Raw genomic sequence first — 15,494 nt, 5'->3', positions numbered from 1 at the left:
AAATAAATTCACTTCTGTCTGTGAATGTACTTTCGATGGTTGAACAGACCAATTCCAGCATGGAATAAACGTCCACACAGATTGCACAGAGTTGTTGGAGGAGGGCATGGTTGTGTTGCACGATGTTTTCGTGCTTCCCTTCTGACCTCATCATATCTGTGTCATTCCCCTTCAGACAGATTGACAGCAGCAGGGATAGTCCGGCATCAAATTGTATGGTCTTGAACAAGCATTTCCCAGGTTTGTGGATTGAGACCTGTCATCTTCATAGTGTGCTTAAGCTGGTCCTTGTAGCATCTCATGAGGGATACTTGAGGTCTGGTGGCAGAACAAAATTCACCATACAGGATTTGGCGTGGAAATCTGGTATCACTCATCCGATGGACATGATCAATCCATCTAAGCTGATGACCAATGATGGACGATTCTATGCTCTTGGCATGCACTTTCTCGAGAACAGTAATATCGGTGACATGGTCTTCCCTTTTGATCCCAAGGATGGATTGAAGTTTTGCTGGTGGAAACGCTTGAGCTTTTTCAAGTCACGTCAGTAAAGGGTCCAAGTTTCACAACCCTGTTGTGATGACAACAGCGTGGTACACCATGAGTTTCGTCTTCACGATCAGGTCTTTATTCATGAACACCCGGTGTGATAGTCGTCCAAATGCTGCATGGGCAGCACCAATTCGCTTCCCCACATCTTGCTCACAGTTATAGCGCACAGATAAGATACTACAAAAGTATGGAAAGTGGTCTACCTGCTCCAGTGGAGTATCTGAGATGGAGAGTTGAAATGTGGAAGGGTTGTGCCGGTGAATGTTGTGCCCAGACCTTGGTCTTTTGAACGTTAATGGTGAGACCAAAACAATGACATGCACTCTTCTAGCAGTTAAGTGACTGTTGCAATTCGTCTGGTGTGAGTGTAGGTGATGCAGTACCATCTGCATACAGCATTTTGGTTACCTTTGTAACCTGGATGAGCCTCCGGGAGTGAAGTCTTGCTAGGTTGAAAAGCCCTCCATCGAAACAACACCTGGGTTGTTCGTAGAACAGGGTTTTGATGTAAATTACCCCATATCAGTATTTCGGGGATGACATTTCTTATATGAACTGTAAATACATAATTAAATTTATGCCAAATAATACTCTTGTATCATATCACTTTTTAGTTTTCCTTACTGAGAAAATTCACATTTAGCAAAAAAAAAAAAAAATGTGTATCTGGTCATGGAACACCATTCTATAAACAATTAGTTTGCATTAAAACTTTATAATCATGATACAGATTATGATGCAGCTATATGATTGTCTCTCTAAACAGGGTTTAGCCTGTGAAACAATAATGAAGTTATAATCTTATAGACTCTTACGAACTCCCACTGTGGATCAGTGGTATTGTGTCAGCCTCTGGATTCCAAGATAGCGGGTTCAAACCCAGCGGAGGTAGTGGGATTTTTGAAGGGCAGAAAAAAGTCCATTCGACGCTCCATGTCACACGATGTCGGCATGTAAAAGATCTCTGGCGACACATTTGGTGTTCACCCGAGAAAATTAATTACAACTCAGCCACAGATGGCCACGAGAGATTCAGTTTGCTTTACTATATAGCAGGCCTGGAGTAAAATGGAAGGTCGAAATTAACGAACAAGCAGCCAGGTGGCACTAGATTAAAATGCTTGCACCTTTGCTTAGAATTGTTTTACTCTTTATTTTTCTGTACTGCACATTCAAATCTTAGAATATACTTCAGAAACACACTGAAAACATTGTTTTCTCTGCATATGAGCTTAGAAAAAATTCAGTTTTGACACGTTCCATTAATGTAAATGAAACCTTATTCATAACTCCACCAATGATACAAATTATGATACAGCTGTATGATTCTCTGTCTAAATAGGGTTTTGATATAAAGTACCCCATATCAGTATTTCTGGGATGACATTTCTCATTTGAACTGTAAATACATCATTTATGCCAAAGAATACTCTTTTTATCATATTACTTTTTAGTTTTCCTTACTGTTCTTTAGTTCATTCAAAGATGAACGGAAAAGTGGAACCTAACTATATTCTGGTATTTTTCTCCCCTTTATTTCAGAAAATCATGTGATATCATCAGCAAGAAACGTCAAAGAGCTGTTGAACTGATACAACTCTCACTAAATGAACCTAGTCTCCAGTTTTATGTATCAAAACAGTGGGTCAATAAATTCAACACATTTGCGGAGCCTGGCCCTATAGATAACTCTGACTTCTTGTGTGTCCATGGGGGTGTGCAGCCATCCAAAGCAGCTCATGTGGATCAACTGTGTACCATTCTCTCTCAGCCTGTTTGGGAGTACTTGTATGAAACGTAAGTGATGTTTTAGTCATGATTCTGTAGCCTGTGTAACAATAATTAAGTTAAAATCTTATAGTCTTTCATGAGCTCCCTCTGTGGATCAGTGGTAGAGTGTCAGCCTCTGAATTTCAAGATAGCGGGTTCAAGCCCAGCGGAGGTAGTGGGATTTTTGAAGGGCAGAAAAAAGTCCATTCGACGCTCCATGTCACACGATGTCGGCATGTAAAAGATCTCTGGTGACACGTTTGGTGTTCACCTGACAAAATTAATTACATCTCAGCCACAGATGTCCACGAGAGATTCAGTTTGTTTTGCTATATAGCAGGCCTGGAGTAAAATGGAAGGTTGAAATTAACGAACAAGCAGCCAGGTGGCATTGGATTAAAATGCTTGCACAAGGTAGCTGAGGCCATATTATTATTATTATTATTATTATTATTATTATTATTATTATTATTATTATTATTATTATTATTATTATTATCATTCTTCTTCTTCTTCTTCTTCTTCTTCTTCTTCTTCTTCTTCTTCTTCTTGTCGTTCAGGCCTACTGAGGACCACAGGGCTCATTTCGACTCCTTGTATGGAAATTCTGTTTTTTCTTCGCCCAGAAAGCTTTCATCTTCTGGCTGTGTGCTTGTTTCCTTTCCTCGTCCACTTCGGTCGGGTGGTGCCTGTACTCTGCTGATGACAGACTCTGGAAAGACACCTTGAAAGGTCAACTGCCGGAATAATACACGATCCTGTATGGTTTGTTCTGAAATGCCCAGCTGTTCTAAGTCAGATTTCACTGTGGTGATCCATTTATTTTTGGACGCTTTCCCTCTGCCTGTGATGGTCTTCTTTTGGGATATTAGGCTGTGTTGGCATTGTAGAAATGATGTTTCATCTGTTGTGCAATAGCCCTTATCAAGACAAAATGATAGCAAGATGGGCACTATACCTTTGTAACAGTGGGAAAGTTTGGTAGTGACACTAGATATTAGCCTCTCTTTCAGATTAATGTAATAAGTCACCGTCTCAGAAAAAATCCTGCTGGTGTTTGTTATATAGTTTAATGTGCTAATATTTTGTGCTCATTCATTCGTTCACTCATTCATACCATGTGTAATTTTTGTAGTTGTAGTAATGTTTGGTATTTGCATTTGCTAACATGCCTGGTTCCTGCTACAGTAATGGAGTAGATTATTTTGCCAATAACTCTCCACTAGGTGGTAAGCATAGGAACCATGGGCTCTCCTGAATGGGTTGCTCCCCCCACCCCCACCCTCTCCTCCCCCTCCCCCCTCTCCTTTTCCGAGAGTAAGAATATCATATCTTATCAATTTTGAAAGTGAGGTACTTGGCAGCAACAGAAGTTCTGACTGACTTCGATACCTGATGAGCAGGACACTAGAATTCAAAACAGTGATCAGCTATGGGATTGTTGTTGTTGATGCCTCATGCGCCTTTGCTGTTGTTGAAAAACATTAAAATGATTGGATTTACACCACAATCAGAATTCTCATTTGAATATATATCTGGATCCATGATGGATTTACATCACAATCAGAATTCTCATTTGAATATATATCTGGATCCATGAGACTCTCTCCTCCATTTGAAGGTGTACTCTTTATATTATAAGGCGTACAGTTTGGCAGAATATAACTTTAGTGCTCGGTGCTGCTTTTGGATGATACCAGTTCCTCCTTTGATTCTCTGATCCCAGCATACTCTGGAGTACCTCAAAATATATCCTCCCCCCAGCTGAAAATCTCCATTCCCTTTCTTTTTGGTCCTGCTAATTCTTAATATTTGCAATTGTGTCTCTCCATTTCATGTTTTATTTTGACTTCTTGTCCTGTTAGTGATGTGATATTCCACATACCGATTCTCATTGTCCTATTTCAAGACTTGAAATCTGTCCAGCTTCTCTTTCACATTGTCTCTGAATGTTGTATTCTTGTTCATGTGGCTTATTAGACCCACCATGGACTAGGCCAATGGGGGTTAATGTGTCTTTACAGCTTCTGGATTTGCTGGAGCTTTTCTTTGAGGTAGTTCACCCTTGGCCTTTTAGGGTAGCTCTAACCACAAGAGTTTGGTTCTTTTGCTTCCTTCTCAGCCATTGGACATTAATCTCATCTATCTTCAGAGCCTTTGAAGGATATTAACTCTTTGTAATTACACATGATTCAGAAAATGATTAGGACTTTCCAGAAAGCAGTGCATATTTTTTGACTAGGGTAATGGCACTATATATCGCACTCCCTTTCAATATCAAACACTTCACACATCACATCACCGAGCTCGATAGCTGGTCGCTTAAGTGCGGCCAGTATCCAGTATTCGGGAGATAGTAGGTTCGAACCCCACTGTCGGCAGCCCTGAAAATGGTTTTCCGTGGTTTCCCATTTTCACACCAGGCAAATGCTGGGGCTGTACCTTAATTAAGGCCACGGCCGCTTCCTTCTCACTCCTAGCCCTTTCCTGTCCCATCGTCGCCGTAAGACCTATCTGTGTCGGTGCGACGTAAAACAACTAGCAAAAAAAAAAAAACACATCACATCGCAAAATAAGGATGTCGATAACTTTACATAACATCTGAGATTTCTAAATTCACCCCTCCAAACTTAGCTCTATGTCAATCGATAGGTCGAAGTCGTTACCGTGTTGGGGAGCACGGGAAAGTCTCAGAACTTTGGAGTTGGTAGGATTTTGATGGGATCGTTATATTGTTACTAAGGTGCAGTGTCCCTGTGATTATCTGTTTTTGCCGGTAAAATAGTGTCTTCAGAAGGTATCCTATAAATAATAGGTTGTATTAACATACATGTACGTTCATTAATTTCTTGTATTGTGAGTTTTCATCTATCTTCATATTTATTTCCAAAATAAAATATTGTTCGATATTTGACTCCCATTTTATAATATCGAAAGGACGTTCAATAAATGAGGTTTGTTTAATACAAAAACAACCCTTAATATTAAACGCCACTGAAAATTAATGGGCTATTTATGATTTTAATTTGTAGTATTGTTTTCTTTGGCACCAAAGTTTGGATTTCTGTGATTGTGACCACTGAGGTGTCTATCTGTAACTTGACGGTGCCTGAATTTGAACCTCATCGATTTCGTTTATGGTGTCTTGTGTCTGTTTGATGCCGTATATTGTGCTGATCACTTTAACAATTCTGTCACTTTCCAAGGGTTCTCGTCATCGGCAAATAAAGTGGCGTTGACAAGAGGGGGTGTGCGGGGCAGTTACCCCGCACTGTTTGAAAAAGATACATTTTTATTACATTTTAGCCATTTAAAACTAGAAAGCAGAAAATGATAGTGTTTGCAGTTCTTGCTTATTTCCTTATCAGTTTGACAGTGGTCAAAATTAAGACGCCCATCAGGGGAATTGTCCCAAAAGCCGAAGTTAAACGTGTTGAAAAAATGAAACGGTGTCAGTATTCATTATCTGACTTGACTGAAGCTGTTCAACAAGTTAAGTCCGGCATGATGTCGCAAAGGCAGGCATCTAAAACATACCAGGTCCCTTTAACAATGTTAAACGTCAAACTATCTGGATGTCAGACGATTCAGACTGCCCTTGGTCGGAAGCCTTTCCTGAGTCCACGAGAAGAAGAGGCATTAGTGAATGGGTAATCAGCATGGCTAAGAGAGGATTTCTTTTGAAGAAAATGAATTTACTTTACACTGTAAATTGTGCAGTCATCAGGAAAGAGCACACTGTTTAAGCATAGAAGACTGGATAAAACCTGGTTCAAATGTTTAATGGGACGGCATCCTTCCCTGTCTCAGAGGAAGGCTGAAACCATTAGCAAGGGCAGGGCTGCTGTCTCGGAAGAGAGAATACATGGTTGGTTTGCTGGACTGTCGTGCTACCTGGAGTCTGAGGATGTAAGATCAGTTATGGAAGACCCAAGCAGGATCTCCAATGCAGATAAGACAAATTTTCTGTTCCATGAGGTTTCAGGAAAGTACCTTGGAGTCAGAGAGGAACAGCTTCAAATTACGGCAACCTCTAAAAAGAAAGAAGGCATAACAGTGCTTGGAAATTTCTGTGCTGACGGGTGTTGTGCCCCAACAGTGATCGTCTACAGCAACACACGACTTCATCAAATTATCAAAGATAGTGTACCTGAGTCCTGGATCTACGAGAAAACTGAAAGTGGCTGAATGAAGGCCCCAACGTTCCTGAACTACCTTCAACACTTTAGGTCATGGCTAGAGGTAGAGAAAATTACACTTCCTGTTATTCTATTTCTTGATGGACACAGCAGTCACGTATTCCTGCAAGTCAGTGAATATTGTCATGACCATGGAATAATATTACTGCATTTTCTCTAATGCCACCCATCTTCTGCAACCAGCAGATGTGGGGGTATTTGCACCTCTAAAGAGAGCATGGGAAAATGCTCTTCAAGATGAGAAAATACGAACTCTTGGTGCATCAGTAACCAAGGTAAATTTTGCACCCATGTTAAAGAAAGTTTGGGATGATGCTGTTAGGCCAGATATTTTGAAAAGCGCCTTTCGTAAGTGTGTTCTCTATCCACTAGATCCAGACACTGTGGATTACACAAAATGTGTTGCAGATATTTTGAAAACCCCAGTGGAAAGTCAACAGCAAGAGAGTGGCGAAGGCAGCCATTTAATAATAATAATAATCGTATGGCCTCAGCTACCGTGTGCAGACATTTCAATTTGATGCCATCTGGCTGTCTGCTCGTCAATTTCGACGTTCCGTTTTACTCTAGGCCCACTAGATGGCAGACAGAGTAAACCGGATCTCTCTTGGGCGTCTATGGCTGAGATTTAATGAATTTTGTCGGGTAAATACCAAATTTATCACCAGAGATCTTTTACATGCCGACATCGTACGACATGGAGTGTCGAATGGACTTTTTTCCGCCCTTCAAAAATTCGACTACCTCTGCCGGGTTTGAACCCGCTATCTTGGGAACCGGAGGCCGACACTCTACCACGGATCCACTTCCAAACAGAAGTTAAAGTTTGTGCTTGATGACCTGGAAGAATTCTTGCCTCCTCCTCGTATTGTCGATAAGTTCAATGACAAACTAAGATGTGATGGAGGAAAACAGAATGATGGTGAACCAGATTTGTATGCTTCTTGGAAAAGTGTTACAACTCGGTACAATGCAACACGTGAAACAATATTTAAGAACTATTCTATTTTGCTCATGTTATTACAAACATATACTGTCTAAAGTAAAGTAAATACCTATTTCTGTTCAATATTTAAAACCTTGCCGTTCGATATATAAAAATTACGTTTGATAAGTTACTGATCGATATATAACTCAGACCATTTGATATATGAAGAAATACAACTGTTGTATTTAAGGGTGCCTCGAGCCTACAAATTATACATTTTAAAAGTCAGAATAAGCTAGTTGAAACCAGGGGATGTTCCGTTAAGGTTTTATAATTACTTCAAAGGCCTGTTCTTCACTGGAAAAAAATACTGATCAGTAATTCATGGAGATAACCTTAAGTGTTCAATATATAGTATCACAACCCTACCAGAACAGCTGTCAAAAATGGGTGACCAGTTTCATACATCATTAGCCATTAGTTCTCAAGGTTCCTATAAGTTACTATAATGGTCTATAATGGTCTCAGGACACACCAGTCCCTGTTGTACTTCAACCCTATAGGCAGTCTCTTACTTTGAGATGATGGGCCCCCAGTAAAAATAACAACACTGAAAGTCATCATGCAGCATCTTCTCTGCAGGTTAAAGGAAACTTCAAACAGTACCTGATTTTAGGGGAAGCCTGACTAAAATCTGATGGTAGGTACAAAATAACTTTGAAGATTGTTCTCTCTTTGAAATGATAGATGCTTCAAAATATGGTTAGGTCATCCCAGCAAGCTGCACATATTTCTTGACTACCAGGACAGCTGTTAAAAAAGGGTGACCACCAAAACAGATACTATTAAATCAAGAATTGTTGTTGTCTTAGTCATCTGTGGATCCTTCTAGCAGGTTGGATTGGACTTGTACAAACGATATTCCTTTATCTGTTTCTGTCTATACATTTTTTTCTCTCATATCCTCCATTGTCTCCTTTTTCCCTAGCACTTTTTTTATGGGGTCCAACCACCTGCTTTGGGGTGTCCAGTTAATTTTTTCCAGATATCATCATCATAATCATGAATTCCTTCCAGCGATCCAGGTGGGATGTCTAAGAACAATATGCCTCCATTTATTACGGTCCTGGTATGCTTCTTTACTGTCTAGGGCATCCCATGTTTCCCCTCACTTCTCTAGGTCTGATCTAACCACCTTTTACTAGGGCGTCCAATTGGTCTTCGTCCCTGCATCACAGTGTGGAAATCCATATCTCCTGCATCCACTTTATGTGGCCAAATCATTTCAGCCATGTAATCTTTTTCTTTAATTGCTGAGGACATTAACAACAGAACGTATCTCAATAAGACAGAGTGGAAGAGGTCGCCAACAGTACCTGGGAAACTGGAACTGTAAAATTATGATGGTGATGAATTGTTGAGTTTAACTGCATCTCTCTTATGTATGCAAATGTTTCTTTGTTTGCTGTCTTTGATGTATTAGAATATTCATGAAAGTCTCTGTCAAACTGTATCCGTAATGTGTTCCCTATTATAGAGTATCCTGCTGGTACATTTGTTATTAAGGTGATTATTTTAGTGATTTGCTCAATGCAAATTTTATATTAAAAGGGAAGTTTTAATCATTAGTTGCTGTTTTAAAAGTATTGTTACTTCAATTTTGTAGGTTTGGTGGTGGACCAGCATGTAACTTCCTCTATGCTTGTGGAACTTGTCAAGAGGAACAAGAAGCTCTACAAAGACGGATTAAGCAAGAATTGGATGAGTTTGTGATGCTTAATAAAGAATTTCAGGTAAAAGAAATAAATAGATTATTGTTATTCTCTGAAAATTCTAATGATGATCTCATTTATTTAATTAATTAATTTATTTATTTATTTAGTTGTCCAGTTTCTTGGCTTGGGTTTGATTCTTGGCCAGTTTCGGGATTCTAGCCGCATCTCATTCCCTTGGTATCGAAATAGTACAAACATTCAAAATGAATTCCCGTATGTCTACAGAATGGTTTTAAAATAAAGGATGACACAGCCTGGTACAAAATAAAGTATCCTGGAATGTGTAAAGTGTCTGCTTAAACAAGTGGAATTTCGTGATTAGAAATTTTACCAGTATACTACCACTGCCCAACATTCTGATGGTGAAAATTTTCTCAACCAGCAGGACTCAGACCACCTAACCACGGTGTCAGACCATATGGACTTCACAGCTTAAGAGTCATGGCCACCCAGCAGGCTAAAGAGAGCTTTAATTTTATAACAAAAAACATACTGTAGATTCTAATTATATGCAATAAAAGCTTACATTTTGATATTCAGCTCCTTTGAGGAATGTCGACACCTGTTAATTATTGTTATAATTGTGAATTTTACTGTTACTTGTAGTTAATGTTTTATTCTGTTTAATAAAGAGAATAGATTTGTGAAATTCAAAAAACTTGGCCATGGACACCCAAAACAGATTTGGTTTACTCTGCCATCTAGTAGGCCTAGAGTAAAACAGAATGTTGAAATTGATGAGCAGGCAGCCAGATGAAATCAAATTTTAAAATGCCTGTACATGGTACTGAGGCCATATGATGATGATGATGATGATGATGATGATTATTATTATTATTATTATTATTATTGTGATTATGATTATGATTATTATTATTATTATTATTATTATTATTATTATTAGAAAACAAAGTATCATAATATTATTAGTGATAAAAGAATTTTGCACACGTATTTTGATTTTGTATGCAAGAAAGTTATCCATACAGCTCTCTTTTGTAAAATAGTTGTTTAAAATATTAATTTGCCACCCAATCATAGATGTCTGTCCCATAGCTCAATAAAAAGTAAGGATATATCACCTCATTGTACACTTCCAAGGATATATCATCTCATAGTACACTTCCAGAAATACATTTATCTGCAATTTTTGATAGCCTTCTTTTTCATCCATTCCCTTTTCCAGATTCTCCCTGGGTAGGGTAGTGTACCAAAGCCCTCCACCTTACTCGATCTTACCACCATACCTCTTCTTGTACTTTATTGCTATCGACTCCTCTATTTGCAATATACTCCACAACAGAGCTCCTCCATCTCATTCTAGGACGTCCCCTAGGCCTCTTTAGTAGTCTCTGTATCCATGAATGTTCTCTTTGGTATTCTCTCTCCTGGCATTCTCATCATGTGTCCAAACCATTTTAGCTTTGCTATATCAATCTCTTCTTGAAGTTTACACACTCCCACGCTTCTCCTTATTTCCTCATTTCGTATTCTATCTCGTCTTGTCTTTCCCTGTATGCTCCTCAAGAACCTCATTTCAGCTGCTTGTATCTAACTTTGGTTCCGCTTAGTTAACGTCCAGGCTGCTGAAGCATAGGTCAGTATAGGTTTATAATAGGATGAGTATAAAACCTTTTTGCACTTCAGTGGCACATCTTTGTTTCATACAATGTCTCTCACACGCTGGTAGAAACTTGCAGACTGCTGTATTCTTAAATCAATTTCTCCATCCAAATTTCCATCTTGTGATATTATGCAGCCCAAATATTTAAAAATTTTCACTACTTCAAGAGGTTCATTTCCTGCTTTTTATCACTCCCCAGGATATTCTGTTACCTCTTGTCATGATCAAAGTCTTACTTTTTGCAGTATTAATTTCATTCCAAAATTTCTTATCTTCTCATTCCATAAATCAACCTGTCTGTACTTCCTCTTCATTATCTCCCCAAACTACAATGTCATCAGCAAAGAGCATAGACTTTATTTGCTCGTCCATCATCTTTTCCTTGATATTATGTAGAATTCTATCCGTGATGATAATGAAGAGTAAGGGAGACAATACACTTCCCTGTCTTAAGCCTGTCTCAACTCTGAACCATTCAGTTTGACCCACTTCGGTTCTAACACAGCTTTTGCAATTTTGATACAATGCTATTGCCATCTGCATTGTTTCATTCCCAATCTGTGCCTCTGTCAATGTTTTCCATACCAAATTATTCCAGATGCTATTTTTTTACAAACATAATTAACGTAATCCTTCCAAAACGCCTGTCTAGAACAATAACCTAAAAATTTAGTTGAATCCAACATTTGAAGATACATGCTATTCTGTACTTTTATCATTACAAATTCTTTTCTTTTCAATTCAGAGTTCATCACATTTATTTTGTGAGCATTTATCGTAAGGAAATTGGAAGTGAAGATTCTGTTGATCAGTTTCAATCAGCCTAATGCATCCCAACTTTGAAAACACCACAGCTCTACTGTAAAGTCGCCTGGGCCAGGGGCTTTTCCTGGCTTAATTTGCTACAAAACATCATTATTTGAGATTGGTTCTTTTTATCTTTCCAGGGGCACTAAATTCCTTCTACTCTCCCTTCAGATATTTGATGAGAAGAATCTATGAGCTTTACAAATAAACTATAATATTAAGTAGTGTCCTGTTGTATGGGAATTCATGAATATTAAAATAAATGACTTTTTCTTTTTCAGGCGGATGAAAGCCCAAGTGTTATCATGGCAATGTCTATGAGTTGGTTTAGGCAGTGGCAGAGTTTTGTCCGTGGCAAGGAGCCAGAAGCTCCAGGAGCTATTGATAACACCCCAATTATCACCATGAAGAATGGTCAACCCACAGTGAAAATGGGTAAGAATATATTGTTACGAGGGTAGCATGATACAAATACCAATTTGAATGTTATGAATAGGGTACCATCTAACTTTGCAACAATCAAGCCAGTATTATTGGATCCTAGGATGATGTGAATAGCTCTTCTAAACACAATACTCAGAAGTATACAGCTATGTATAAAAATAATCAATATTTCACTGAGGGTACCATACAACAATGACGACAACAGCAAAACAACATAATCATGTCCCCTTTTTGAGATACAGTTGGATTGGACAAATATGGTTATTATCCATTCCTTCACCATGTTTCAGTCCAGGTTCATTCATTGTAATTTGGATCTTCCACAGCCTCCCTCTCTTATTATCTGTAATTCCACAGTTTGCTGCAGACTAGCAATAACCACACAAGTTTATGTTTATTAATAGTCTTCCAGGGTAGAAAATACATTAATCTTGTTTAGCATTTTCAACTCTGCAAATAGATTAAAGTTTCAAATATTTACTGACAGAACAAGAAAATTTTAATGACACAATCAATCTTATGGAAAAAAAGAAAATAGAACTAGCTGAGTTGGCAAAGAGGATGCATCTGGAAGTGTTAAGAGTTAATGATATTTGGGTAATGGGAGATAATGAGGAAAAGATAGGAGTTTGTAAAGTGTTCTTAACAGGTGATCAAAAGGGATGGGCAGAGTGTGGGGTAGGACTGTTCATCAAAAATACTATTGCATGCAACCTAATTTCTGTAAAGCATGTAAATGATTGAATGGTGTGGGTAGATTTGGCTGTTGGAGGACTTAGGATGAGAATTGTCTCAATGTATTCACCATATGGAAAGTTCCATACAATAGACGGTAATCAGGTTCAGGATGTAGAAAGAGAATTGGTGGCATACAGGAATGCTGTAGTAGAAATAGCAAGGGAATGCCTAGGAACAACCGTGTGTAAAGGTGGGAAAAAGCGAACGTCTTGGTGGAATGATGATATGAGAGAAGCTTGTAAACATGAAAGGAAGGCGTATCAGAAATGGCTCCAAACAAGAACCGATGCAGAGAGGGAATTGTATGTAGATGAAGGAATCAGCTAAACAAATAATTTTTAAATCCAAGTAGTAGTCCCATGGAAAATTTCAGCAGTAACCTGGAAAGGCTAGGTTGAAAACAGGGGAAACCTTCCTGGACACTAATTAAGAATCTTAGAAAGGTAGGAAAAAAGGAAATGATTAGTGTTTTGGGTAAAACAGGTGATCTCTCAGTAGATTCCAGGGAATGAGTGGACAGAAGGAAAGAATATTTAGAAAATCTTCGTAACGTAAAAGGAAATCTTTCTGGGGACGTGAACAACTGAGCTCATGCGGAGGAGGACAATGATGTTGATGAAATTACACTTCAGGAAGTGGAAAGGATGGTAAATAAACTCCATTATCATAAAGCAGTAGGAATATGTGAAATTAGACCTTAAATTGTAAAATATTATGGGAAGGCAGAAATGAAATGGCTTTATAGAGTAATAACTTTAGCATAGAATGTTAGTCAGGTACCTTCTGATTGGACAAAAGCAGTAATTGCACATAAAAGCAATATAACAGGAAGGATTGCGACAACTATTGAGGTATTTTATAGATCAGTATACCAGACAAGGTTTTCACTGGTATTTTGGAAGGGAAGGTGCAATCAGTGTTTGAGAGTAAGTTGGATGAAATTCAGAGTGGTTTTCAACCACAGAGGGATTGTTAGGATCAAATTTTCAGTATGCATCATGCAATTGAAAAATAGTATGAGAGGAATAGACTAGTTTGTTTCCTAGATCTAGAGAAAACATATGACAAAGTACTGAGGGAAAGGATGTTTGCCATACTAGGGGACTATGGGATTGAGGGTAGATTATTAAAAGCAATCAAAGGTATTTATGTTGACAATTGGGCTGCAGTGACAATTGATGGTAGAATGAGTTCTTGATTCAAGATACTTGTAGCAGTTAGACAAGGCTGTAATTTTTCATCTTTGTTGTTCACAGTTTACGTGGATCTACTGAAAGGTATAAATTGGCAAGAAGGGTTTCAGTTAGGTGGAAATGTAGGAAGCAATTTGGCCTATGCTCTTCTTCTTCTTTGTCGTTTAGGCCTACTGAGGACCACGGGGCTCGTATCTACTCTTCGGTAAAGTTGTTGCTTTCTTCTTCTTCCAATACTCCTTCATTTGCTGACTATGAGCCAGCTTTCTCTCCTCTGTCCACTTAGTTCCTGTAGTCTTTTTACTTGTAAGGGACGTTGGGAAAATTCTCTGTCGGATGGCTCGACGGAACAGTAGTCGGTCATGAGTTTGTCCCAGTGGGATATCTAGTTGTTCCATATCCAACTTAACTGATGTGATCCATTTGTTCTTAGAAGCCTTGCCTCTTCCTGTCACTGTGAATATCCTGTTGGTGATCTTTTGGAATCCAGACGGGCCAAGTGTCCATAAAAGGTCAGGCGCCTTTTCTTTATAGATGTGGCGATGTCCTCCTGGTGTTCATACAATTCATCATTATGGCGGATTCTGTAAGTGCCTCCTTTCTCTCTGATTGGTCCTAATATCCTCCTCAGGATCTTCCTCTCTTTTAACTCCAGCTGTCTGAATGGGCCCTTCCTAGCCATTACAAGGCACTCGGAAGCATACAGAACAGATGGTTTGACGACCGAGTTGTAGTGTCTGAGTTTGAGGTTCTTGGAGAGGCACTTAGATGAATAGATACTATGACATGAGTGATAAGCCCTTTCAAATTTGGTACATCTGGCATCTATGGCTAGGTTCTCGCTCTGATTCGCAGAGATCCATTCTCGCAAGTACTTAACTGTAGGTACTTTTCATATGGTAGCATTTGTGAGAGGAATTGTAGAAGGGGCCTCCTTGATATTGGTCATAAATTCAGTCTTCTGGATGCTGATTTTCAGACCAGTCTTAACCGCTACACTATAAAGACTCAAGTTGTAGGTAGCCTCCTCCATATTGTTTGCCAGTAGAATGAGGTCATCGGCAAAGGCTAGGCATGGGACAATGAGGTTGTCTCTCTTGTACCCAAGCTTCAGTCCAGCTTCCGGTGGTAGCATCGTTCTCCATTCCCTAATGATCTTTTCCAGGACACAGTTGAAGAGAATGCAGGAGAGACCATCACCCTGCCTAACTCCTGTTCTGATTGGAAAGTTTTCAGATAGTTCACCTCTGAACCTGACCTTGGACATTGTGTTCCTCAGAGTGGCTTGAACCAATCGTAGGGTCTTCCCATCCAGACCAAGTTCCCATAGTATGGAGAAAAGGGTGTCTCTGTCCACAGAGTCATAAGCTTTCTGAAAATCTACTAGGACCACCACCCAGGGATGTCCACCTCGGCTTTTGTAATTGAGAACTGTCTTCAGATTGTGTATCTGTTCTGGAC

The 15,494-nt window shown here is 39.0% G+C and overlaps 1 protein-coding gene across 1 annotated transcript in view; it reads left to right on the top strand.

Moving 5' to 3' along the window:
• Usp20-33 (Ubiquitin specific protease 20/33) overlaps window positions 1–15,494 on the top strand; it is a 348,425-nt gene that overhangs the window by 317,668 nt on the left and 15,263 nt on the right. The window contains exons 13-15 of the mRNA XM_067150436.2: window positions 2,098–2,352; window positions 9,119–9,245; window positions 11,940–12,093. Coding sequence (XP_067006537.1) covers window positions 2,098–2,352; window positions 9,119–9,245; window positions 11,940–12,093 — 536 coding nt within the window. The remainder of the gene's footprint in view (window positions 1–2,097; window positions 2,353–9,118; window positions 9,246–11,939; window positions 12,094–15,494) is intronic.

The sequence above is a fragment of the Anabrus simplex genome, chromosome 6 (assembly GCF_040414725.1).
Source record: "Anabrus simplex isolate iqAnaSimp1 chromosome 6, ASM4041472v1, whole genome shotgun sequence".
Classification (NCBI taxonomy): Eukaryota; Metazoa; Arthropoda; class Insecta; order Orthoptera; family Tettigoniidae; genus Anabrus; species Anabrus simplex.
The sequence above is the reverse complement of the archived record's forward strand: the minus strand, read 5'-3'. Positions and strand labels throughout refer to the sequence as shown.